The sequence below is a fragment of the Oncorhynchus nerka genome, linkage group LG13 (assembly GCF_034236695.1).
Source record: "Oncorhynchus nerka isolate Pitt River linkage group LG13, Oner_Uvic_2.0, whole genome shotgun sequence".
In the NCBI taxonomy this organism is placed as follows: Eukaryota; Metazoa; Chordata; class Actinopteri; order Salmoniformes; family Salmonidae; genus Oncorhynchus; species Oncorhynchus nerka.
This window is the reverse complement of record NC_088408.1, coordinates 105,801,132-105,829,038: the sequence shown is the minus strand read 5'-3', so window position 1 is coordinate 105,829,038 and position 27,907 is coordinate 105,801,132. Positions and strand designations below refer to the sequence as shown.

Genomic DNA, 27,907 nt, shown 5'->3' with positions numbered 1-27,907 from the left:
TATTTATTTCTGTTTATAGAGGGAGAGAAACCAAGGGTCCACCTTCGCCTCATGGCTCTCCCTGTCGTGGCCGGTATGGGTATTATTTATTTCTGTTTATAGAGAAACCAAGGGTCCACCTTCGCCTCATGGCTCTCCCTGTCGTGGCCGGTATGGGTATTGAACCAACATCTGTAGCAATGCAGTTTGCATTGCGATGCAGTGTCTTAGACCGCTGTGCCACTCAGGATTTTTTTTAATGCTGATCAATTGCCTTGCACAAAGTATCAAAATTCAGAGAGGTGTTGGCAATAGTCTATTGTCCTGCTAATAGCCCATAATGGACTATGATAATACATGTTGTCCAGGTCAGGATAACCAAAACATTTCTGTATTAAAAAACTATCAGAAAGAATGTTGGCACTTATTTATTTTGATCTAAAGCCATGAATGAGTGAGTCACTCAGCTTTATGTAGGTGCTGAGGCTATATGACTGAGTCACTCAGCTTTATGTAGGTGCCGAGGCTATATGACTGAGTCACTCAGCTTTATGTAGGTGCCGACGCTATATGACTGAGTCACTCAGCTTTATGTAGGTGCCGAGGCTATATGACTGAGTCACTCAGCTTTATGTAGGTGCCGAGGCTATATGACTGAGTCACTCAGCTTTATGTAGGTGCCGACGCTATATGACTGAGTCACTCAGCTTTATGTAGGTGCCGAGGCTATATGACTGAGTCACTCAGCTTTATGTAGGTGCCGACGCTATATGACTGAGTCACTCAGCTTTATGTAGGTGCCGACGCTATATGACTGAGTCACTCAGCTTTATGTAGGTGCTGAGGCTATATGACTGAGTCACTCAGCTTTATGTAGGTGCCGAGGCTATATGACTGAGTCACTCAGCTTTATGTAGGTGCTGCTATATGACTGAGTCACTCAGCTTTATGTAGGTGCTGAGGCTATATGACTGAGTCACTCAGCTTTATGTAGGTGCCGACGCTATATGACTGAGTCACTCAGCTTTATGTAGGTGCTGACGCTATATGACTGAGTCACTCAGCTTTATGTAGGTGCCGAGGCTATATACAGTGCCTTGTGAAAGTATTCGGCCCCCTGAACTTTGCGACCTTTTGCCACATTTCAGGCTTCAAACATAAAGATATATATATATATATATATATGTATATTTGGCCTTGCATTTTAGGTTATTGTCCTGCTGAAAGGTGTCCCAGTGTGTGTTGGAAAGCAGACTGAACCAGGTTTTCCTCTAGGATTTTTTTTGTCTGTGCTTAGCGCTAATCTGTTTCTTTTCATAGTTAAAAACTCCCTAGTCCTTGCCGATGACAAGCATACCCACAACATGATGCAGCCACCACCATGCTTGAAAATATGAAGTGTGGTACTCAGTGACGTGTTGTATTGGATTTGCCCAAACATAACACTTTGTATTCAAGACATAAAGTTCATTTCTTTGCCAAATTTTGGGCAGTTGAACTTTAGTGCCTTGTTGCAAACAGGATGCATGTTTTGGAATATTTGTATTCTGTACATGCTTCCCTCTTTTCACTGTCATTTAGGTTAGCATTGTGGAGTAACTATAATGTTGTTGATCCATTCTCAGTTTCCTCCTATCACAGCTATTAAACTCTGTAACTGTTTTAAAGTCACCGTCGGCCTCATGGTGAAATCCCTGAGCAGTTTCCTTCCTCTCTGGCAACTGAGTTAGGAAGGATGCTTATATCTTTGTAGTGACCGTGTATTGATGTTGTATTGATACACCATTCAAAGTGTAATGAATAACTTCACCATGCTCAAAGGGATATTCAATGTCTGCTTTTTTGTTTACCCAGCTACCAATAAGAGCCTTTCTTTGCAAGGAATTGGAAAACCTCCCTGGTCTTTGTGGTTGAATCTGTGTTTGAAAGTCACTGCTCGACTGAGGGACCTTACAGGTACTGTATGAAGGCGCTACGGTAACCGGCAGCACATCACCGGAAACAAATTAAACATGTTGCTTGGCAAACACCATTTTGACAAATGAGGAATGAGGGTAAAATAATCTTTACAAGAACAACCATGGCATGCTTTCGTGTGTGTGTGGTAGTTACCAGTACGACCACAGCGTCGTGTAGGGGTCCATCAGTGTATAGTGTCTCTTCGTCGTCTTCTATAATGTAATCCCACTCCACTCCCAGGTCTATGAAGCTCCGGGAGCGAGCCTCCTCTCCTCGGCCATTCAGGATGTAGCGGCCTGTCACCTGGTTCTTGATCGCTGGAATAAACAGATTGTTAGGAGACACCGGGAATTAGGTTACACTGAGTGTAAAAAACATTAGGAACACCTTCCTAATATTGAGTTGCACCCCCTTTTGCCGTCAGTTGCACCCCCTTTTGCCTCAATTCATCTGGGCATGGGACTCAACATGGGGTTGAAAGTGTTCCACAGGGATGGTAGCCCATGTTGACTCCAATGCTTCCCACAGTTGTGTCAAGTTGTCTGGATGTCCTTTAGGTGGTGGACCATTCTTGATATACAGGAAACGGTTGAGCGTGAAAAACCCAGCAGCTTGCAGTTCTTGACACACTTAAACTTGTGCGCCTGGTAGTGCTGAGTGATTAGTGCTTTTTGTGGGCGGTTCTGTTTCGGTTCTATTATTTTAAAAATTATCACGGTTTTTGATTTTCAATATATTTTTTTTAACATTAAATGCACTTTGCATCATGTTGGTTGAATGCTGTAAAAAGCAGAATAAGATCATGTACAGAACAGAGGCGTCTATCCCACTTACACCACAGTTACCAAAGAAAACAACTAAAGCACACATCGGTAGAAATAAAGATATCATATTCTCATCTTTTGGTTGCTAGAGTCGTTCGTTCCATTAGTTCTATATTTAAGACAAATCATTCCATTAGTTCTATATTTATGGACGTGACCCAGTCGTTCATTATATTAGTTCTATGTGGGCTATACTCGGTCTCAGGATGGTAAGTTGGTGGTTGAAGATATCCCTCTAGTGGTGTGGGGGCTGTGCTTTGGCAAAGTGGGTGGGGTTATATCCTTCCTGTTTGGCCCTGTCCGGGGGTATCATTGGATGGGGCCACAGTGTCTCCTGACCCCTCCTGTCTCAGCCTCCAGTATTTATGCTGCAGTCGTTTATGTGTCGGGGGCTAGGATCAGTTTGTTATATCTGGAGTACTTCTCCTGTCTTATCCAGTGTCCTGTGTGAATACAGGTGTCCTGTATGCTCTCTCTAATTCTCTCTTTCTTTCTCTCTCTTGGAGGACCTGAGCCCTAGGACCATGCCTCAGGACTACCTGGCATGATGACCCCTTGCTGTCTCCAGTCCACCTGGCCGTGCTGCTGCTCCAGTTTCAACTGTTCTGCCTGCGGCTATGGAACCCTGACCTGTTCACCGGACATGCTACCTGTCCCAGACCTGCTGTTTTCAACTCTCTAGAGACAGCAGGAGCGGTAGAGATACTCCTAATGATCGGCTATGAAAAGCCAACTGACATTTACTCCTGAGGTGCTGACTTGCTGCACCCTCAACAACTACTGTGATTATTATTTTTTAACCATGCTGGTCATTTATGAACATTTGAACATCTTGGCCATGTTCTGTTATAATCTCCACCCGGCACAGCCAGAAGAGGACTGGCCATCCCCTCATAGCCTGGTTCCTCTCTAGGTTTCTTCCTAGGTTTTGGCCTTTCTAGGGAGTTTTTCCTAGCCACCGTGTTTCTACACCTACATTGCTTGCTGTTTGGGGTTTTAGGCTGGGTTTCTTTACAGCACTTTGAGATATCAGCTGATGTAAGAAGGGCTATATAAATACACTTGATTTGATCTATATTTATGGACGTGACCCAGGTGTTCATGTTCCGTGTCCATGCTCGCTGGCATCGTTCTTATCCCTTGCTTGATAGATAGCTAACCAACTAGCTACGGGTAACACAGTCACAACCTCTGCAGACAAAATAAGTAGCTGAACTTGTGTTTGTTTAAGCCGTTTTCTATTGACATTAATTTTGATACATCCATAACAATGAGCTGATGATGCCCAATTTTGCCTGGCATAGTGCCTTCTCACAGGACACTCGTCGACACTGTTCATTACGAGGAGATCACATTGCATTACAAACACTAGGCTAGAGGATAGCTAAATAGTTTGTTGCTAGTGACAACCGAACGGTCGCATGTGTAGGAGCATATTGCGCCATGATGTCTGCTACAAAGTTAGTGTTCTTAATGTTTTGTACAATCAGTGTATATTAACCATTTAACCAGCACTATCTATAAAGACAGGGGTTTAGTGAGAGGGAGAGATTCATTTTATGGCTATTATATAGTCCTACATTTTTCTTGAAAAGAAAGTGAGTCTAGATTGAGGAATGTAGAAATGCATGTTCTGTAGCATGCTCCATTAATTAGAATCTGATCAAATCTCATTTCAACAATACTGCTCATTGTCATGCATTTCACCAGCCTTGAGTAGTGAAGGAGGAGATGCTGACTTACCAAGCATCTGAGGAGAAGCCTCATGCTCCTGAATGATCACATGTCTAGCCCCGGGAGGAATCAGAAACATCTTAAGGAAACCTTTGCACGGTGTGAGTCAGTCAGCAGAGGGGAAGAAGAGGGAGAGGAGGTGGTTTGGGAAAGAGAGGAAGGAGAGGCAGCAGTTAGAGAGCAGAACACCAGATCTCTGTTTGCAGAGGTGGACGTGGACATGAACCTGAGGCTATGGCTTTGCTCTACTGAAGCTGGCAGCTTGGAGAATCATCTAGACTCATTTAGAATCATTTAGACACCGAAAATCATCTATAATCATCTAGACACCTATAATCATCTATAATCATCTAGATACCTACAATCATCTAGAATCAACTATAATAATGTAGAAACATTTAGACACATCTAGAATAATGTAGAAACATTTAGACACATCTAGAATAATTTAGACACATCTAAACACCTAGAATCAGTTAGACACATCTAAACACCTAGAATCAGTAGGACACATCTAAACACATCTACAATCTTCTAGACTTCATACAGCAGCTTCCACAACAGGGCACACAGGGTTGTGATGGGTGAAGGAGCTCTATTGAAGCATGGGTGTTCCACTACCATTTAAAACTAAACATAAAAAAACTTCATGTAGTACAGGCCTACATTTCAAACTGGGTAGGTGTCCAGTATTGTATATAGCATGTATCACAATTACATTGATAGGAAAGACACTGAATGATGAGTGAATGGGAGAGCTTTGAGCCAGGTGTCAATGAACAGGAAACAGCAAATCCACAAGGAAGCTGCAAAGCCGTATTTTCTACTCCAAGGATATCCACCACCTCTGCAAACCCATCGAGACTCACCAAGTACATTTCTAAAATCTTCTGTTTCATTCAGATAAACATTCCGAGCTCCTATAGGCAAGGTAAATGCTCCTCTCGTCTTCCCTTCAAACAAAAAAAACAACAAGTTAGTTGTTTTCTGATGCCTTCGTTTCGTTGACTTGCTGTTGAAACTATCACAATATGATCTCTCCCCCCTCCTCTCTCTCTCCATCACCCTCTCTCTCTCTCTCTATCCCCCTCTCTCTCCCTCTCTCCATTCCCCTCTCTCTCTCCCTCTCTCCATTCCCCTCTCTCTCTCTCCATTCCCCTCTCTCTCTCCATTCCCCTCTCTCTCCCTCTCTCCATTCCCCTCGCTCTCTCTCCATTCCCCTCTCTCCCTCTCTCCATTCCCCTCTCTCTCCCTCTCTCCATTCCCCTCTCTCTCCCTCTCTCCATTCCCCTCTCTCTCCCTCTCTCCATTCCCTCTATCTCTCTCTCCATTCCCCTCTCACTCTCTCTCCATTCCCCTCCCTCTCTCTCTCTCCATTCCCTCTCCCTCTCTCCATTCCCCTCTCTCTCCCTCTCTCCATTCCCCTCTCTCTCTCTCTCCATTCTCCTCTCCCTCTCTCCATTCCCCTCTCTCTCCCTCTCTCCATCTCCCCCATTCCCCTCTCTCTCCCTCTCTCCATTCCCCTCTCTCTCCCTCTCTCCATTCCCCTCCCTCTCTCTCTCTCCATTCCCCTCTCTCTCCCTCTCTCCATTCCCCTCTCTCCCTCTCTCCATTCCCCTCCCTCTCTCTCTCTCCATTCCCCTCTCTCTCCCTCTCTCCATTCCCCTCTCTCTCCCTCTCTCCATTCCCCTCTCTCTCCCTCTCTCCATTCCCCTCTCTCTCCCTCTCTCCCTCTCTCCATTCCCCTCTCCCTCTCTCCATTCCCCTCTCTCTCACACACATTATTTTACCCTTCTTCCTAGGTTCCTGCCTTTCTAAGGAGTTTTTCCTATCCACCGTGCTTCTACATCTGTATTGCTTGCTGGGTTTCTGTATAGTACTTTGTGACATCTGCTGATGTAAAAAGGGCAGTATGTGTGTCTGCTCTACATTACAGAGATTAAATCTGTCATCAATCAGACGCCTGGGAGTGGCCAATATTCCCTTTATGGTTGGCAGACCTGTCTCACGATGAGCTATGGCACAGAAACAGGACAACATACAGATGTGGGATCTAAATTTGATCAAACTGTTGCAGGAGAACGTTCATGCAAAGCAGGACATTTAAAACATGTAGTGTATTTGAGGTTTAAAAAGCCTTCTGACATTTCTGATTTCCACTTTGAAATTTCAGACTTGATTTTCTCTTAAGAAACCCCTGCAAAAATGTAAATGAATTATAATCCACATAGTAATTCACATTTCCTGTTGCTGCAGGATTATTTTCTTGCAGTAGCAAACTGGCTCAAATTAAGATCCTATATCTGTATCAATTCTACTGAGTGAAAATCAGTAGTTTTGTCATAATTCAGTGGTGTTGAAAGTGTCTAAGCTATCTGTAAAGCCTGATTAATAAAATTAGCTACCCAAATTGGTGATCCTGGGTATTGTATTTGTTTTAGTATGTGACATACACAGACATGCACAGATTTGCAATTCTAAACTTGATGTAAGTATGCAGGATCACCGTTTTGGGTAGCTACTTGCATTATTGCCTTGCGTACGTAGGTAAGCTATAAATTAGGGGACTAGTATGGAGTAGGGGCTAGGGGACTAGGGAGTAGGGGCTAGGGGACTAGGGAGTAGGGGCTAGGGGACTAGGGAGTAGGGGACTAGGGGGCTAGGGAACTAGGGAGTGGGGGGCTAGGGGACTAGGGAGTAGGGGACTAGGGGACTAGGGAGTAGGGGACTATGGTGTGGGGGATAGGGGACTAGGGTATAGGGGCTAGGGGACTAGGGTATAGGGGCTAGGGGACTAAGGAGTTGAGAACAGTAGGTCTGGAACACGGGATACTTGCAGGTTGTGTCTTCCAAGAAAGGGATATCTTTTTGGCATCTCTTGCTTAACTTTTTTCCTGTTAAAAAAAGGTGAGTGGTTTAGTGAAAACAGACAGAGGAAAGAAAGGTGAGGGGTTTAGTGACAACAGACAGACAGAGGAAAGAAAGGTGAGGGGTTTAGTGAAAACAGACAGAGGAAAGAAAGGTGAGGGGTTTAGTGAAAACAGACAGACAGAGGAAAGAAAGGTGAGGGGTTTAGTGACAACAGACAGAGGAAAGAACGGTGAGGGGTTTAGTGACAACAGACAGAGGAAAGAAAGGTGAGGGGTTTAGTGACAACAGACAGACAGAGGAAAGAAAGGTGAGGGGTTTAGTGAAAACAGACAGAGGAAAGAACGGTGAGGGGTTTAGTGACAACAGACAGAGGAAAGAAAGGTGAGGGGTTTAGTGACAACAGACAGAGGAAAGAAAGGTGAGGGGTTTAGTGACAACAGACAGAGGAAAGAAAGGTGAGGGGTTTAGTGACAACAGACAGACATAGGAAAGAAAGTTGAGGGGTTTAGTGACAACAGACAGAGGAAAGAACGGTGAGGGGTTTAGTGACAACAGACAGACAGAGGAAAGAACGGTGAGGGGTTTAGTGAAAACAGACAGACAGAGGAAAGAAAGGTGAGGGGTTTAGTGACAACAGACAGACAGAGGAAAGAAACGTGAGGGGTTTAGTGACAACAGACAGAGGAAAGAAAGGTGAGGGGTTTAGTGACAACAGACAGAGGAAAGAACGGTGAGGGGTTTAGTGACAACAGACAGAGGAAAGAAAGGTGAGGGGTTTAGTGACAACAGACAGAGGAAAGAAAGGTGAGGGGTTTAGTGACAACAGACAGAGGAAAGAACGGTGAGGGGTTTAGTGACAACAGACAGAGGAAAGAAAGGTGAGGGGTTTAGTGACAACAGACAGAGGAAAGAAAGGTGAGGGGTTTAGTGACAACAGACAGAGGAAAGAAAGGTGAGGGGTTTAGTGACCACAGACAGAGGAAAGAAAGGTGAGGGGTTTAGTGACAACAGACAGAGGAAAGAAAGGTGAGGGGTTTAGTGACAACAGACAGACAGAGGAAAGAACGGTGAGGGGTTTAGTGACAATGGACAGAGGAAAGAAAGGTGAGGGGTTTAGTGACAACAGACAGAGGAAAGAACGGTGAGGGGTTTAGTGAAAACAGACAGAGGAAAGAAAGGTGAGGGCTTTAGTGAAAACAGACAGACAGAGGAAAGAAAGGTGAGGGGTTTAGTGACAACAGACAGAGGAAAGAAAGGTGAGGGGTTTAGTGAAAACAGACAGAGGAAAGAAAGGTGAGGGGTTTAGTGAAAACAGACAGACAGAGGAAAGAACGGTGAGGGGTTTAGTGACAACAGACAGAGGAAAGAAAGGTGAGGGGTTTAGTGACAACAGACAGAGGAAAGAAAGGTGAGGGGTTTAGTGACCACAGACAGAGGAAAGAAAGGTGAGGGGTTTAGTGACAACAGACAGAGGAAAGAAAGGTGAGGGGTTTAGTGACAACAGACAGACAGAGGAAAGAAAGGTGAGGGGTTTAGTGAAAACAGACAGAGGAAAGAACGGTGAGGGGTTTAGTGACAACAGCCAGAGGAAAGAAAGGTGAGGGGTTTAGTGACAACAGACAGAGGAAAGAAAGGTGAGGGGTTTAGTGACAACAGACAGACAGAGGAAAGAAATGTGAGGGGTTTAGTGACAACAGACAGAGGAAAGAAAGGTGAGGGGTTTAGTGACAACAGACAGAGGAAAGAAAGGTGAGGGGTTTAGTGACAACAGACAGAGGAAAGAACGGTGAGGGGTTTAGTGACAACAGACAGAGGAAAGAACGGTGAGGGGTTTAGTGACAACAGACAGAGGAAAGAAAGGTGGGGGGTTTAGTGACAACAGACAGAGGAAAGAAAGGTGAGGGGTTTAGTGACAACAGACAGAGGAAAGAAAGGTGAGGGGTTTAGTGACAACAGACAGACAGAGGAAAGAAAGGTGAGGGGTTTAGTGACAACAGACAGACAGAGGAAAGAAAGGTGAGGGGTTTAGTGACAACAGACAGAGGAAAGAACGGTGAGGGGTTTAGTGACAACAGACAGACAGAGGAAAGAACGGTGAGGGGTTTAGTGACAACAGACAGACAGAGGAAAGAAAGGTGAGGGGTTTAGTGAAAACAGACAGACAGAGGAAAGAAAGGTGAGGGGTTTAGTGAAAACAGACAGACAGAGGAAAGAAAGGTGAGGGGTTTAGTGACAACAGACAGAGGAAAGAAAGGTGAGGGGTTTAGTGAAAACAGACAGAGGAAAGAAAGGTGAGGGGTTTAGTGAAAACAGACAGACAGAGGAAAGAACGGTGAGGGGTTTAGTGACAACAGACAGAGGAAAGAAAGGTGAGGGGTTTAGTGACAACAGACAGAGGAAAGAAAGGTGAGGGGTTTAGTGACCACAGACAGAGGAAAGAAAGGTGAGGGGTTTAGTGACAACAGACAGAGGAAAGAAAGGTGAGGGGTTTAGTGACAACAGACAGACAGAGGAAAGAAAGGTGAGGGGTTTAGTGAAAACAGACAGAGGAAAGAACGGTGAGGGGTTTAGTGACAACAGACAGAGGAAAGAAAGGTGAGGGGTTTAGTGACAACAGACAGAGGAAAGAAAGGTGAGGGGTTTAGTGACAACAGACAGACAGAGGAAAGAACGGTGAGGGGTTTAGTGACAACAGACAGAGGAAAGAAAGGTGAGGGGTTTAGTGACAACAGACAGAGGAAAGAACGGTGAGGGGTTTAGTGAAAACAGACAGAGGAAAGAAAGGTGAGGGGTTTAGTGAAAACAGACAGACAGAGGAAAGAAAGGTGAGGGGTTTAGTGACAACAGACAGAGGAAAGAAAGGTGAGGGGTTTAGTGAAAACAGACAGAGGAAAGAAAGGTGAGGGGTTTAGTGAAAACAGACAGACAGAGGAAAGAACGGTGAGGGGTTTAGTGACAACAGACAGAGGAAAGAAAGGTGAGGGGTTTAGTGACAACAGACAGAGGAAAGAAAGGTGAGGGGTTTAGTGACCACAGACGGAGGAAAGAAAGGTGAGGGGTTTAGTGACAACAGACAGAGGAAAGAAAGGTGAGGGGTTTAGTGACAACAGACAGACAGAGGAAAGAAAGGTGAGGGGTTTAGTGAAAACAGACAGAGGAAAGAACGGTGAGGGGTTTAGTGACAACAGACAGAGGAAAGAAAGGTGAGGGGTTTAGTGACAACAGACAGAGGAAAGAAAGGTGAGGGGTTTAGTGACAACAGACAGACAGAGGAAAGAAATGTGAGGGGTTTAGTGACAACAGACAGAGGAAAGAAAGGTGAGGGGTTTAGTGACAACAGACAGAGGAAAGAAAGGTGAGGGGTTTAGTGACAACAGACAGAGGAAAGAACGGTGAGGGGTTTAGTGACAACAGACAGAGGAAAGAACGGTGAGGGGTTTAGTGACAACAGACAGAGGAAAGAAAGGTGGGGGGTTTAGTGACAACAGACAGAGGAAAGAAAGGTGAGGGGTTTAGTGACAACAGACAGAGGAAAGAAAGGTGAGGGGTTTAGTGACAACAGACAGACAGAGGAAAGAAAGGTGAGGGGTTTAGTGACAACAGACAGACAGAGGAAAGAAAGGTGAGGGGTTTAGTGACAACAGACAGAGGAAAGAACGGTGAGGGGTTTAGTGACAACAGACAGACAGAGGAAAGAACGGTGAGGGGTTTAGTGACAACAGACAGACAGAGGAAAGAAAGGTGAGGGGTTTAGTGACAACAGACAGACAGAGGAAAGAAAGGTGAGGGGTTTAGTGACAACAGACAGAGGAAAGAAAGGTGAGGGGTTTAGTGACAACAGACAGAGGAAAGAACGGTGAGGGGTTTAGTGAAAACAGACAGAGGAAAGAAAGGTGAGGGGTTTAGTGAAAACAGACAGACAGAGGAAAGAAAGGTGAGGGGTTTAGTGAAAACAGACAGACAGAGGAAAGAAAGGTGAGGGGTTTAGTGACAACAGACAGAGGAAAGAAAGGTGAGGGGTTTAGTGAAAACAGACAGAGGAAAGAAAGGTGAGGGGTTTAGTGACAACAGACAGACAGAGGAAAGAACGGTGAGGGGTTTAGTGACAACAGACAGAGGAAAGAAAGGTGAGGGGTTTAGTGACAACAGACAGAGGAAAGAAAGGTGAGGGGTTTAGTGACCACAGACAGAGGAAAGAAAGGTGAGGGGTTTAGTGACAACAGACAGAGGAAAGAAAGGTGAGGGGTTTAGTGACAACAGACAGACATAGGAAAGAAAGGTGAGGGGTTTAGTGACAACAGACAGAGGAAAGAACGGTGAGGGGTTTAGTGACAACAGACAGACAGAGGAAAGAACGGTGAGGGGTTTAGCGAAAACAGACAGACAGAGGAAAGAAAGGTGAGGGGTTTAGTGACAACAGACAGACAGAGGAAAGAAACGTGAGGGGTTTAGTGACAACAGACAGAGGAAAGAAAGGTGAGGGGTTTAGTGACAACAGACAGAGGAAAGAACGGTGAGGGGTTTAGTGACAACAGACAGAGGAAAGAAAGGTGAGGGGTTTAGTGACAACAGACAGAGGAAAGAAAGGTGAGGGGTTTAGTGACAACAGACAGAGGAAAGAACGGTGAGGGGTTTAGTGACAACAGACAGAGGAAAGAAAGGTGAGGGGTTTAGTGACAACAGACAGAGGAAAGAAAGGTGAGGGGTTTAGTGACAACAGACAGAGGAAAGAAAGGTGAGGGGTTTAGTGACAACAGACAGACAGAGGAAAGAAAGGTGAGGGGTTTAGTGACAACAGACAGAGGAAAGAACGGTGAGGGGTTTAGTGACAACAGACAGACAGAGGAAAGAACGGTGAGGGGTTTAGTGACAACAGACAGACAGAGGAAAGAACGGTGAGGGGTTTAGTGACAACAGACAGAGGAAAGAAAGGTGAGGGGTTTAGTGACAACAGACAGAGGATAGAACGGTGAGGGGTTTAGTGAAAACAGACAGAGGAAAGAAAGGTGAGGGGTTTAGTGAAAACAGACAGACAGAGGAAAAAGAAAGGTGAGGGGTTTAGTGAAAACAGACAGACAGAGGAAAGAAAGGTGAGGGGTTTAGTGACAACAGACAGAGGAAAGAAAGGTGAGGGGTTTAGTGACAACAGACAGAGGAAAGAAAGGTGAGGGGTTTAGTGACAACAGACAGAGGAAAGAAAGGTGAGGGGTTTAGTGACCACAGACAGAGGAAAGAAAGGTGAGGGGTTTAGTGACAACAGACAGAGGAAAGAAAGGTGAGGGGTTTAGTGACAACAGACAGACAGAGGAAAGAAAGGTGAGGGGTTTAGTGAAAACAGACAGAGGAAAGAACGGTGAGGGGTTTAGTGACAACAGACAGAGGAAAGAAAGGTGAGGGGTTTAGTGACAACAGACAGAGGAAAGAAAGGTGAGGGGTTTAGTGACAACAGACAGACAGAGGAAAGAAACGTGAGGGGTTTAGTGACAACAGACAGAGGAAAGAAAGGTGAGGGGTTTAGTGACAACAGACAGAGGAAAGAAAGGTGAGGGGTTTAGTGACAACAGACAGACAGAGGAAAGAAACGTGAGGGGTTTAGTGACAACAGACAGAGGAAAGAAAGGTGAGGGGTTTAGTGAAAACAGACAGAGTAAAGAAAGGTGAGGGGTTTAGTGAAAACAGACAGACAGAGGAAAGAAAGGTGAGGGGTTTAGTGACAACAGACAGAGGAAAGAAAGGTGAGGGGTTTAGTGACAACAGACAGAGGAAAGAAAGGTGAGGGGTTTAGTGACAACAGACAGAGGAAAGAAAGGTGAGGGGTTTAGTGACCACAGACAGAGGAAAGAAAGGTGAGGGGTTTAGTGACAACAGACAGAGGAAAGAAAGGTGAGGGGTTTAGTGACAACAGACAGACAGAGGAAAGAAAGGTGAGGGGTTTAGTGAAAACAGACAGAGGAAAGAACGGTGAGGGGTTTAGTGACAACAGACAGAGGAAAGAAACGTGAGGGGTTTAGTGACAACAGACAGAGGAAAGAAAGGTGAGGGGTTTAGTGACAACAGACAGAGGAAAGAACGGTGAGGGGTTTAGTGACAACAGACAGAGGAAAGAAAGGTGAGGGGTTTAGTGACAACAGACAGAGGAAAGAAAGGTGAGGGGTTTAGTGACAACAGACAGAGGAAAGAACGGTGAGGGGTTTAGTGACAACAGACAGAGGAAAGAAAGGTGAGGGGTTTAGTGACAACAGACAGAGGAAAGAAAGGTGAGGGGTTTAGTGACAACAGACAGAGGAAAGAAAGGTGAGGGGTTTAGTGACAACAGACAGACAGAGGAAAGAAAGGTGAGGGGTTTAGTGACAACAGACAGAGGAAAGAACGGTGAGGGGTTTAGTGACAACAGACAGACAGAGGAAAGAACGGTGAGGGGTTTAGTGACAACAGACAGACAGAGGAAAGAACGGTGAGGGGTTTAGTGACAACAGACAGAGGAAAGAAAGGTGAGGGGTTTAGTGACAACAGACAGACAGAGGAAAAAGAAAGGTGAGGGGTTTAGTGACAACAGACAGAGGAAAAGAAAGGTGAGGGGTTTAGTGACAACAGACAGAGGATAGAACGGTGAGGGGTTTAGTGAAAACAGACAGAGGAAAGAAAGGTGAGGGGTTTAGTGAAAACAGACAGACAGAGGAAAGAAAGGTGAGGGGTTTAGTGAAAACAGACAGACAGAGGAAAGAAAGGTGAGGGGTTTAGTGACAACAGACAGAGGAAAGAAAGGTGAGGGGTTTAGTGACAACAGACAGAGGAAAGAAAGGTGAGGGGTTTAGTGACAACAGACAGAGGAAAGAAAGGTGAGGGGTTTAGTGACCACAGACAGAGGAAAAGAAAGGTGAGGGGTTTAGTGACAACAGACAGAGGAAAGAAAGGTGAGGGGTTTAGTGACAACAGACAGACAGAGGAAAGAAAGGTGAGGGGTTTAGTGAAAACAGACAGAGGAAAGAACGGTGAGGGGTTTAGTGACAACAGACAGAGGAAAGAAAGGTGAGGGGTTTAGTGACAACAGACAGAGGAAAGAAAGGTGAGGGGTTTAGTGACAACAGACAGACAGAGGAAAGAAACGTGAGGGGTTTAGTGACAACAGACAGAGGAAAGAAAGGTGAGGGGTTTAGTGACAACAGACAGACAGAGGAAAGAAACGTGAGGGGTTTAGTGACAACAGACAGAGGAAAGAAAGGTGAGGGGTTTAGTGAAAACAGACAGAGGAAAGAAAGGTGAGGGGTTTAGTGAAAACAGACAGAGGAAAGAAAGGTGAGGGGTTTAGTGACAACAGACAGAGGAAAGAAAGGTGAGGGGTTTAGTGACCACAGACAGAGGAAAGAAAGGTGAGGGGTTTAGTGACAACAGACAGAGGAAAGAAAGGTGAGGGGTTTAGTGACAACAGACAGACAGAGGAAAGAAAGGTGAGGGGTTTAGTGAAAACAGACAGAGGAAAGAACGGTGAGAGGTTTAGTGACAACAGACAGAGGAAAGAAAGGTGAGGGGTTTAGTGACAACAGACAGAGGAAAGAAAGGTGAGGGGTTTAGTGACAACAGACAGACAGAGGAAAGAAACGTGAGGGGTTTAGTGACAACAGACAGAGGAAAGAAAGGTGAGGGGTTTAGTGACAACAGACAGAGGAAAGAAAGGTGAGGGGTTTAGTGACAACAGACAGACAGAGGAAAGAAACGTGAGGGGTTTAGTGACAACAGACAGAGGAAAGAAAGGTGAGGGGTTTAGTGAAAACAGACAGAGGAAAGAAAGGTGAGGGGTTTAGTGAAAACAGACAGACAGAGGAAAGAACGGTGAGGGGTTTAGTGACAACAGACAGAGGAAAGAAAGGTGAGGGGTTTAGTGACAACAGACAGAGGAAAGAAAGGTGAGGGGTTTAGTGACCACAGACAGAGGAAAGAAAGGTGAGGGGTTTAGTGACAACAGACAGAGGAAAGAAATGTGAGGGGTTTAGTGACAACAGACAGACAGAGGAAAGAAAGGTGAGGGGTTTAGTGAAAACAGACAGAGGAAAGAACGGTGAGGGGTTTAGTGACAACAGACAGAGGAAAGAAAGGTGAGGGGTTTAGTGACAACAGACAGAGGAAAGAAAGGTGAGGGGTTTAGTGACAACAGACAGAGGAAAGAAAGGTGAGGGGTTTAGTGACAACAGACAGACAGAGGAAAGAAAGGTGAGGGGTTTAGTGACAACAGACAGAGGAAAGAAAGGTGAGGGGTTTAGTGAAAACAGACAGACAGAGGAAAGAACGGTGAGGGGTTTAGTGACAACAGACAGAGGAAAGAAAGGTGAGGGGTTTAGTGACAACAGACAGAGGAAAGAAAGGTGAGGGGTTTAGTGACCACAGACAGAGGAAAGAAAGGTGAGGGGTTTAGTGACAACAGACAGAGGAAAGAAAGGTGAGGGGTTTAGTGACAACAGACAGACAGAGGAAAGAAAGGTGAGGGGTTTAGTGAAAACAGACAGAGGAAAGAACGGTGAGGGGTTTAGTGACAACAGACAGAGGAAAGAAAGGTGAGGGGTTTAGTGACAACAGACAGAGGAAAGAAAGGTGAGGGGTTTAGTGACAACAGACAGAGGAAAGAAAGGTGAGGGGTTTAGTGACAACAGACAGACAGAGGAAAGAAAGGTGAGGGGTTTAGTGACAACAGACAGAGGAAAGAACGGTGAGGGGTTTAGTGACAACAGACAGACAGAGGAAAGAATGGTGAGGGGTTTAGTGAAAACAGACAGAGGAAAGAAAGGTGAGGGGTTTAGTGACAACAGACAGACAGAGGAAAGAAACGTGAGGGGTTTAGTGACAACAGACAGAGGAAAGAAAGGTGAGGGGTTTAGTGACAACAGACAGAGGAAAGAACGGTGAGGGGTTTAGTGACAACAGACAGAGGAAAGAAAGGTGAGGGGTTTAGTGACAACAGACAGACAGAGGAAAGAACGGTGAGGGGTTTAGTGACAACAGACAGACAGAGGAAAGAACGGTGAGGGGTTTAGTGACAACAGACAGACAGAGGAAAGAAAGGTGAGGGGTTTAGTGACAACAGACAGAGGAAAGAAAGGTGAGGGGTTTAGTGACAACAGACAGAGGAAAGAACGGTGAGGGGTTTAGTGAAAACAGACAGAGGAAAGAAAGGTGAGGGGTTTAGTGACAACAGACAGACAGAGGAAAGAAAGGTGAGGGGTTTAGTGAAAACAGACAGACAGAGGAAAGAACGGTGAGGGGTTTAGTGACAACAGACAGACAGAGGAAAGAACGGTGAGGGGTTTAGTGAAAACAGACAGACAGAGGAAAGAAAGGTGAGGGGTTTAGTGACAACAGACAGACAGAGGAAAGAAACGTGAGGGGTTTAGTGACAACAGACAGAGGAAAGAAAGGTGAGGGGTTTAGTGACAACAGACAGAGGAAAGAGCGGTGAGGGGTTTAGTGACAACAGACAGAGGAAAGAAAGGTGAGGGGTTTAGTGACAACAGACAGAGGAAAGAACGGTGAGGGGTTTAGTGACAACAGACAGAGGAAAGAAAGGTGAGGGGTTTAGTGACAACAGACAGAGGAAAGAAAGGTGAGGGGTTTAGTGACAACAGACAGAGGAAAGAAAGGTGAGGGGTTTAGTGACAACAGACAGACAGAGGAAAGAAAGGTGAGGGGTTTAGTGACAACAGACAGAGGAAAGAACGGTGAGGGGTTTAGTGACAACAGACAGACAGAGGAAAGAACGGTGAGGGGTTTAGTGACAACAGACAGACAGAGGAAAGAACGGTGAGGGGTTTAGTGACAACAGACAGAGGAAAGAAAGGTGAGGGGTTTAGTGACAACAGACAGACAGAGGAAAGAAAGGTGAGGGGTTTAGTGACAACAGACAGAGGAAAGAAAGGTGAGGGGTTTAGTGACAACAGACAGAGGAAAGAACGGTGAGGGGTTTAGTGAAAACAGACAGAGGAAAGAAAGGTGAGGGGTTTAGTGAAAACAGACAGACAGAGGAAAGAAAGGTGAGGGGTTTAGTGAAAACAGACAGACAGAGGAAAGAAAGGTGAGGGGTTTAGTGACAACAGACAGAGGAAAGAAAGGTGAGGGGTTTAGTGAAAACAGACAGAGGAAAGAAAGGTGAGGGGTTTAGTGAAAACAGACAGACAGAGGAAAGAACGGTGAGGGGTTTAGTGACAACAGACAGAGGAAAGAAAGGTGAGGGGTTTAGTGACAACAGACAGAGGAAAGAAATGTGAGGGGTTTAGTGACCACAGACAGAGGAAAGAAAGGTGAGGGGTTTAGTGACAACAGACAGAGGAAAGAAAGGTGAGGGGTTTAGTGACAACAGACAGACATAGGAAAGAAAGGTGAGGGGTTTAGTGACAACAGACAGAGGAAAGAACGGTGAGGGGTTTAGTGACAACAGACAGACAGAGGAAAGAACGGTGAGGGGTTTAGCGAAAACAGACAGACAGAGGAAAGAAAGGTGAGGGGTTTAGTGACAACAGACAGACAGAGGAAAGAAACGTGAGGGGTTTAGTGACAACAGACAGAGGAAAGAAAGGTGAGGGGTTTAGTGACAACAGACAGAGGAAAGAACGGTGAGGGGTTTAGTGACAACAGACAGAGGAAAGAAAGGTCAGGGGTTTAGTGACAACAGACAGAGGAAAGAAAGGTGAGGGGTTTAGTGACAACAGACAGAGGAAAGAACGGTGAGGGGTTTAGTGACAACAGACAGAGGAAAGAAAGGTGAGGGGTTTAGTGACAACAGACAGAGGAAAGAAAGGTGAGGGGTTTAGTGACAACAGACAGAGGAAAGAAAGGTGAGGGGTTTAGTGACAACAGACAGACAGAGGAAAGAAAGGTGAGGGGTTTAGTGACAACAGACAGAGGAAAGAACTGTGAGGGGTTTAGTGACAACAGACAGACAGAGGAAAGAACGGCGAGGGGTTTAGTGACAACAGACAGACAGAGGAAAGAACGGTGAGGGGTTTAGTGACAACAGACAGAGGAAAGAAAGGTGAGGGGTTTAGTGACAACAGACAGACAGAGGAAAGAAAGGTGAGGGGTTTAGTGACAACAGACAGAGGAAAGAAAGGTGAGGGGTTTAGTGACAACAGACAGAGGATAGAACGGTGAGGGGTTTAGTGAAAACAGACAGAGGAAAGAAAGGTGAGGGGTTTAGTGAAAACAGACAGACAGAGGAAAGAAAGGTGAGGGGTTTAGTGAAAACAGACAGACAGAGGAAAGAAAGGTGAGGGGTTTAGTGACAACAGACAGAGGAAAGAAAGGTGAGGGGTTTAGTGACAACAGACAGAGGAAAGAAAGGTGAGGGGTTTAGTGACAACAGACAGAGGAAAGAAAGGTGAGGGGTTTAGTGACCACAGACAGAGGAAAGAAAGGTGAGGGGTTTAGTGACAACAGACAGAGGAAAGAAAGGTGAGGGGTTTAGTGACAACAGACAGACAGAGGAAAGAAAGGTGAGGGGTTTAGTGAAAACAGACAGAGGAAATAACGGTGAGGGGTTTAGTGACAACAGACAGAGGAAAGAAAGGTGAGGGGTTTAGTGACAACAGACAGAGGAAAGAAAGGTGAGGGGTTTAGTGACAACAGACAGACAGAGGAAAGAAACGTGAGGGGTTTAGTGACAACAGACAGAGGAAAGAAAGGTGAGGGGTTTAATGACAACAGACAGAGGAAAGAAAGGTGAGGGGTTTAGTGACAACAGACAGACAGAGGAAAGAAACGTGAGGGGTTTAGTGACAACAGACAGAGGAAAGAAAGGTGAGGGGTTTAGTGAAAACAGACAGAGGAAAGAAAGGTGAGGGGTTTAGTGAAAACAGACAGACAGAGGAAAGAAAGGTGAGGGGTTTAGTGACAACAGACAGAGGAAAGAAAGGTGAGGGGTTTAGTGACAACAGACAGAGGAAAGAAAGGTGAGGGGTTTAGTGACAACAGACAGAGGAAAGAAAGGTGAGGGGTTTAGTGACCACAGACAGAGGAAAGAAAGGTGAGGGGTTTAGTGACAACAGACAGAGGAAAGAAAGGTGAGGGGTTTAGTGACAACAGACAGACAGAGGAAAGAAAGGTGAGGGGTTTAGTGAAAACAGACAGAGGAAAGAAACGGTGAGGGGTTTAGTGACAACAGACAGAGGAAAGAAAGGTGAGGGGTTTAGTGACAACAGACAGACAGAGGAAAGAAAGGTGAGGGGTTTAGTGACAACAGACAGAGGAAAAGAAAGGACAGAGAAAGGGGTTTAGTGACAACAGACAGAGGAAAGAAAGGTGAGGGGTTTAGTGACAACAGACAGACAGAGGAAAGAAACGTGAGGGGTTTAGTGACAACAGACAGAGGAAAGAAAGGTGAGGGGTTTAGTGACAACAGACAGAGGAAAGAAAGGTGAGGGGTTTAGTGAAAACAGACAGACAGAGGAAAGAAACGGTGAGGGGTTTAGTGACAACAGACAGAGGAAAGAAAGGTGAGGGGTTTAGTGACAACAGACAGAGGAAAGAAAGGTGAGGGGTTTAGTGACCACAGTGAAAAACAGACAGACAGAGGAAAGAAAGGTGAGGGGTTTAGTGACAACAGACAGACAGAGGAAAGAAAGGTGAGGGGTTTAGTGAAAACAGACAGAGGAAAGAAAGGTGAGGGGTTTAGTGACAACAGACAGAGGAAAGAAAGGTGAGGGGTTTAGTGACAACAGACAGAGGAAAGAAAGGTGAGGGGTTTAGTGACAACAGACAGAGGAAAGAAAGGTGAGGGGTTTAGTGACAACAGACAGACAGAGGAAAGAAAGGTGAGGGGTTTAGTGACAACAGACAGAGGAAAGAAAGGTGAGGGGTTTAGTGACAACAGACAGACAGAGGAAAGAAAGGTGAGGGGTTTAGTGACAACAGACAGAGGAAAGAAAGGTGAGGGGTTTAGTGACAACAGACAGAGGAAAGGTGAGGGGTTTAGTGAAAGACAGAGGAAAGAAAGGTGAGGGGTTTAGTGACAACAGACAGACAGAGTGACAGAAAGAAAAAGGTGAGGGGTTTAGTGACAGACAGACAGAGGAAAGAACGGTGAGGGGTTTAGTGACAACAGACAGACAGAGGAAAGAATGGTGAGACAGAGGAAAAAGAAAGGGGTTTAGTGACAAAACAGACAGAGGAAAGAAAGGTGAGGGGTTTAGTGACAACAGACAGACAGAGGAAAGAAAGGTGAGGGGTTTAGTGACAACAGACAGAGGAAAGAAAGGTGAGGGGTTTAGTGACAACAGACAGAGGAAAGAAAGGTTAGGGGTTTAGTGACAACAGACAGAGGAAAGAAAGGTGAGGGGTTTAGTGACAACAGACAGACAGACAGAGGAAAGAACGGTGAGGGGTTTAGTGACAACAGACAGACAGAGGAAAGAACGGTGAGGGGTTTAGTGACAACAGACAGACAGAGGAAAGAAAGGTGAGGGGTTTAGTGACAACAGACAGAGGAAAGAAAGGTGAGGGGTTTAGTGACAACAGACAGAGGAAAAAGAACGGTGAGGGGTTTAGTGAAAACAGACAGAGGAAAGAAAGGTGTGAAAACAGACAGGGGTGAGGGGTTTAGTGACAACAGACAGACAGAGGAAAGAAAGGTGAGGGGTTTAGTGAAAACAGACAGACAGAGGAAAGAACGGTGAGGGGTTTAGTGACAACAGACAGACAGAGGAAAGAACGGTGAGGGGTTTAGTGAAAACAGACAGACAGAGGAAAGAAAGGTGAGGGGTTTAGTGACAACAGACAGACAGAGGAAAGAAACGTGAGGGGTTTAGTGACAACAGACAGAGGAAAGAAAGGTGAGGGGTTTAGTGACAACAGACAGAGGAAAGAGCGGTGAGGGGTTTAGTGACAACAGACAGAGGAAAGAAAGGTGAGGGGTTTAGTGACAACAGACAGAGGAAAGAAAGGTGAGGGGTTTAGTGACAACAGACAGAGGAAAGAAAGGTGAGGGGTTTAGTGACAACAGACAGAGGAAAGAATGGTGAGGGGTTTAGTGACAACAGACAGAGGAAAGAAAGGTGAGGGGTTTAGTGACAACAGACAGAGGAAAGAAAGGTGAGGGGTTTAGTGACAACAGACAGAGGAAAGAAAGGTGAGGGGTTTAGTGACAACAGACAGACAGAGGAAAGAAAGGTGAGGGGTTTAGTGACAACAGACAGAGGAAAGAACGGTGAGGGGTTTAGTGACAACAGACAGACAGAGGAAAGAACGGTGAGGGGTTTAGTGACAACAGACAGACAGAGGAAAGAACGGTGAGGGGTTTAGTGACAACAGACAGAGGAAAGAAAGGTGAGGGGTTTAGTGACAACAGACAGACAGAGGAAAGAAAGGTGAGGGGTTTAGTGACAACAGACAGAGGAAAGAAAGGTGAGGGGTTTAGTGACAACAGACAGAGGAAAGAACGGTGAGGGGTTTAGTGAAAACAGACAGAGGAAAGAAAGGTGAGGGGTTTAGTGAAAACAGACAGACAGAGGAAAGAAAGGTGAGGGGTTTAGTGAAAACAGACAGACAGAGGAAAGAAAGGTGAGGGGTTTAGTGACAACAGACAGAGGAAAGAAAGGTGAGGGGTTTAGTGAAAACAGACAGAGGAAAGAAAGGTGAGGGGTTTAGTGAAAACAGACAGACAGAGGAAAGAACGGTGAGGGGTTTAGTGACAACAGACAGAGGAAAGAAAGGTGAGGGGTTTAGTGACAACAGACAGAGGAAAGAAAGGTGAGGGGTTTAGTGACCACAGACAGAGGAAAGAAAGGTGAGGGGTTTAGTGACAACAGACAGAGGAAAGAAAGGTGAGGGGTTTAGTGACAACAGACAGACAGAGGAAAGAAAGGTGAGGGGTTTAGTGAAAACAGACAGAGGAAAGAACGGTGAGGGGTTTAGTGACAACAGACAGAGGAAAGAAAGGTGAGGGGTTTAGTGACAACAGACAGAGGAAAGAAAGGTGAGGGGTTTAGTGACAACAGACAGACAGAGGAAAGAAACGTGAGGGGTTTAGTGACAACAGACAGAGGAAAGAAAGGTGAGGGGTTTAGTGACAACAGACAGAGGAAAGAAAGGTGAGGGGTTTAGTGACAACAGACAGAGGAAAGAAAGGTCAGGGGTTTAGTGACAACAGACAGAGGAAAGAAAGGTGAGGGGTTTAGTGACAACAGACAGAGGAAAGAACGGTGAGGGGTTTAGTGACAACAGACAGAGGAAAGAAAGGTGAGGGGTTTAGTGACAACAGACAGACAGAGGAAAGAAAGGTGAGGGGTTTAGTGACAACAGACAGAGGAAAGAACGGTGAGGGGTTTAGTGACAACAGACAGACAGAGGAAAGAACGGTGAGGGGTTTAGTGACAACAGACAGACAGAGGAAAGAACGGTGAGGGGTTTAGTGACAACAGACAGAGGAAAGAAAGGTGAGGGGTTTAGTGACAACAGACAGACAGAGGAAAGAAAGGTGAGGGGTTTAGTGACAACAGACAGAGGAAAGAAAGGTGAGGGGTTTAGTGACAACAGACAGAGGAAAGAACGGTGAGGGGTTTAGTGAAAACAGACAGAGGAAAGAAAGGTGAGGGGTTTAGTGAAAACAGACAGACAGAGGAAAGAAAGGTGAGGGGTTTAGTGAAAACAGACAGACAGAGGAAAGAAAGGTGAGGGTTTAGTGACAACAGACAGAGGAAAGAAAGGTGAGGGGTTTAGTGAAAACAGACAGAGGAAAGAAAGGTGAGGGGTTTAGTGAAAACAGACAGACAGAGGAAAGAACGGTGAGGGGTTTAGTGACAACAGACAGAGGAAAGAAAGGTGAGGGGTTTAGTGACAACAGACAGAGGAAAGAAAGGTGAGGGGTTTAGTGACCACAGACAGAGGAAAGAAAGGTGAGGGGTTTAGTGACAACAGACAGAGGAAAGAAAGGTGAGGGGTTTAGTGACAACAGACAGACAGAGGAAAGAAAGGTGAGGGGTTTAGTGAAAACAGACAGAGGAAAGAACGGTGAGGGGTTTAGTGACAACAGACAGAGGAAAGAAAGGTGAGGGGTTTAGTGACAACAGACAGAGGAAAGAAAGGTGAGGGGTTTAGTGACAACAGACAGACAGAGGAAAGAAACGTGAGGGGTTTAGTGACAACAGACAGAGGAAAGAAAGGTGAGGGGTTTAGTGACAACAGACAGAGGAAAGAAAGGTGAGGGGTTTAGTGACAACAGACAGACAGAGGAAAGAAACGTGAGGGGTTTAGTGACAACAGACAGAGGAAAGAAAGGTGAGGGGTTTAGTGAAAACAGACAGAGGAAAGAAAGGTGAGGGGTTTAGTGAAAACAGACAGACAGAGGAAAGAACGGTGAGGGGTTTAGTGACAACAGACAGAGGAAAGAAAGGTGAGGGGTTTAGTGACAACAGACAGAGGAAAGAAAGGTGAGGGGTTTAGTGACCACAGACAGAGGAAAGAAAGGTGAGGGGTTTAGTGACAACAGACAGAGGAAAGAAAGGTGAGGGGTTTAGTGACAACAGACAGACAGAGGAAAGAAAGGTGAGGGGTTTAGTGAAAACAGACAGAGGAAAGAACGGTGAGGGGTTTAGTGACAACAGACAGAGGAAAGAAAGGTGAGGGGTTTAGTGACAACAGACAGAGGAAAGAAAGGTGAGGGGTTTAGTGACAACAGACAGAGGAAAGAAAGGTGAGGGGTTTAGTGACAACAGACAGACAGAGGAAAGAAAGGTGAGGGGTTTAGTGACAACAGACAGAGGAAAGAACGGTGAGGGGTTTAGTGACAACAGACAGACAGAGGAAAGAACGGTGAGGGGTTTAGTGAAAACAGACAGACAGAGGAAAGAAAGGTGAGGGGTTTAGTGACAACAGACAGACAGAGGAAAGAAACGTGAGGGGTTTAGTGACAACAGACAGAGGAAAGAAAGGTGAGGGGTTTAGTGACAACAGACAGAGGAAAGAACGGTGAGGGGTTTAGTGACAACAGACAGAGGAAAGAAAGGTGAGGGGTTTAGTGACAACAGACAGACAGAGGAAAGAACGGTGAGGGGTTTAGTGACAACAGACAGACAGAGGAAAGAACGGTGAGGGGTTTAGTGACAACAGACAGACAGAGGAAAGAAAGGTGAGGGGTTTAGTGACAACAGACAGAGGAAAGAAAGGTGAGGGGTTTAGTGACAACAGACAGAGGAAAGAACGGTGAGGGGTTTAGTGAAAACAGACAGAGGAAAGAAAGGTGAGGGGTTTAGTGACAACAGACAGACAGAGGAAAGAAAGGTGAGGGGTTTAGTGAAAACAGACAGAGGAAAGAAAGGTGAGGGGTTTAGTGACAACAGACAGACAGAGGAAAGAAAGGTGAGGGGTTTAGTGAAAACAGACAGAGGAAAGAAAGGTGAGGGGTTTAGTGACAACAGACAGTTATAGGAAAGGGTTAACAAAGAGCAGGAAGGGGGGGCAACACTCATGCAGGGTTTTGTTCCTGCCCTGCTCAAACAAACCTCATTCTACTAACCAGCAGTTCATCAGGAACTTGATGTGTTAGTGAAGTGTTGAAGGAAAGCCCTGCAGTATGTCTCACCAGCATCACCATCAATACCATCAATACCATCACTATCATCAATACCTTCATCAATACCATCATCCCTATCAACATCACCTCCGTCATCCATACCACCATCACTATCAACATCACCTCCATCATCCATACCATCATCACTATCATCCATACCATCATCACTATCATCAATACCATCATCACTTTCATCAATACCATCATCACTATCATCCATACCATCACCACTATCAACATCACCTCCATCATCCATACCATCATCACTATCATCCATACCATCATCACTATCATCAATACCATCATCACTATCATCAATACCATCATCACTATCATCAATACCATCATCACTATCATCCATACCATCATCACTATCATCAATACCATCATCACTATCATCAATACCATCATCACTATCATCCATACCATCATCACTATCAACATCACCTCCATCATCCATACCATCATCACTATCATACATACCATCATCACTATCAACATCACCTCCATCATCCACACCATCATCACTTTCATCAATACCATCATCACTATTATCCATACCATCACCACTATCAACATCACCTCCATCATCCATACCATCATCACTATCATCCATACCATCATCACTATCATCCATACCATCATCACTATCATCCATACCATCATCACTATCATCAATACCATCATCACTATCATCCATACCGTCACCACTATCAACATCACCTCCATCATCCATACCATCATCACTATCATCCATACCATCATCACTATCATCCATACCGTCACCACTATCAACATCACCTCCATCATCCATACCATCATCACTATCATCCATACCATCATCACTATCATCCATACCGTCACCACTATCAACATCACCTCCATCATCCATACCATCATCACTTTCATCAATACCATCATCACTATCATCCATACCATCATCACTATCATCCATACCATCATCACTATCATCCATACCATCATCACTATCATCCATACCATCATCACTATCAACATCACCTCCATCATCCATACCATCATCACTATCATCCATACCAGCATCACTATCATCCACACCATCATCACTATCATCCATACCATCACCACTATCAACATCACCTCCATCATCCATACCATCATCACTATCATCCATACCATCATCACTATCATCCATACCGTCATCACTATCATCCATACCGTCATCACTATCATCCACACCATCATCACTATCATCCATACCATCATCACTATCATCAATACCATCATCACTATCAACATCACCTCCATCATCAACATCAACATCATCACTATCATCCATACCATCATCACTATCATCCATACCATCATCACTATCATCAATACCATCATCACTATCAACATCACCTCCATCATCCACACCATCATCACTATCATCAATACCATCATCACCATCATCCATACCATCATCACTATCATCAATACCATCATCACTATCATCAATACCATCATCACTATCATCAATACCATCATCACTATCACCATCATCACCATCATCACTATCAACATCACTTTCATCAATACCATCATCACTATCACCATCATCACTATCACCATCATCACTATCAACATCACTATCATCCATACCATCACCACTATCAACATCACCTCCATCATCACTATCAACATCACTATCATCAATACCATCATCACTATCATCAATACCATCATCACTATCACCATCATCACTATCACCATCATCACTATCAACATCACTTTCATCAATACCATCATCACTATCACCATCATCACTATCACCATCATCACTATCACTATCATCAATACCATCATGACTATCATCCATACCATCATCACTATCATCAATACCATCATCACTATCATCAATACCATCATCACTATCATCAATACCATCATCACTATCACCATCATCACTATCACCATCATCACTATCAACATCACTTTCATCAATACCATCATCACTATCACCATCATCACTATCACCATCATCACTATCACTATCATCAATACCATCATCACTATCATCCATACCATCATCACTATCATCAATACCAACATCACTTTCATCAATACCATCATCACTATCACCATCATCACTATCACCATCATCACTATCACTATCATCAATACCATCATCACTATCATCCATACCATCATCACTATCATCCATACCATCATCACTATCATCCATACCATCATCACTATCATCCATACCATCATCACTATCATCAATACCATCACCTCCATCATCCATACCATCATCACTATCATCAATACCATCATCACTATCATCCATACCATCATCACTATCAACATCACCTCCATCATCCACACCAGCATCACTATCATCCACACCATCATCACTATCATCAATACCATCATCACTATCATCAATACCATCATCACTATCATCCATACCATCATCACTATCAACATCACCTCCATCATCCACACCAGCATCACTATCATCCACACCATCATCACTATCATCCATACCATCATCACTATCATCAAAACCATCATCACTATCATCAATACCATCATCACTATCATCAAAACCATCATCACTATCATCAATACCATCATCACTATCAACATCACCTCCATCATCCATACCATCATCACTATCATCAATACCATCATCACTATCATCAAAACCATCATCACTATCATCAATACCATCATCACTATCAACATCACAATCATCCATACCATCATCACCACCATCAATAACATCATCAGCTATATATAGGTATATAGCCTTGTTGTTATTTTATTGTGTTGTGTTACTATTTTTCCTTCAGTTTATTTAGCACATTTTTCTTACTTACTTTTAAACAACTCAACATTGTTGGGAAAGGGCTATTAAGTAAGCATTTCACGGTAAGATCTACACCTGTTGTATTCGGCATTTCACGGTAAGATCTACACCTGTTGTATTCAGCATTTCACGGTAAGATCTACACCTGTTGTATTC

The 27,907-nt window shown here is 44.8% G+C and overlaps 1 protein-coding gene across 2 annotated transcripts in view; it reads right to left on the bottom strand.

Annotated features, from left to right (window-relative positions):
* adamts3 (ADAM metallopeptidase with thrombospondin type 1 motif, 3) overlaps positions 1 to 27,907 on the bottom strand; it is a 151,012-nt gene that overhangs the window by 32,713 nt on the left and 90,392 nt on the right. The window contains exons 13-15 of one of the 2 annotated variants that reach the window (XM_065026949.1): positions 5,366 to 5,449; positions 4,506 to 4,586; positions 2,092 to 2,255 (exon numbers count right to left, since the gene is read on the bottom strand). In XM_065026949.1, coding sequence (XP_064883021.1) covers positions 2,092 to 2,255; positions 4,506 to 4,586; positions 5,366 to 5,449 — 329 coding nt within the window. The remainder of the gene's footprint in view (positions 1 to 2,091; positions 2,256 to 4,505; positions 4,587 to 5,365; positions 5,450 to 27,907) is intronic. The other variant, XM_065026950.1, reaches the window with a different exon arrangement.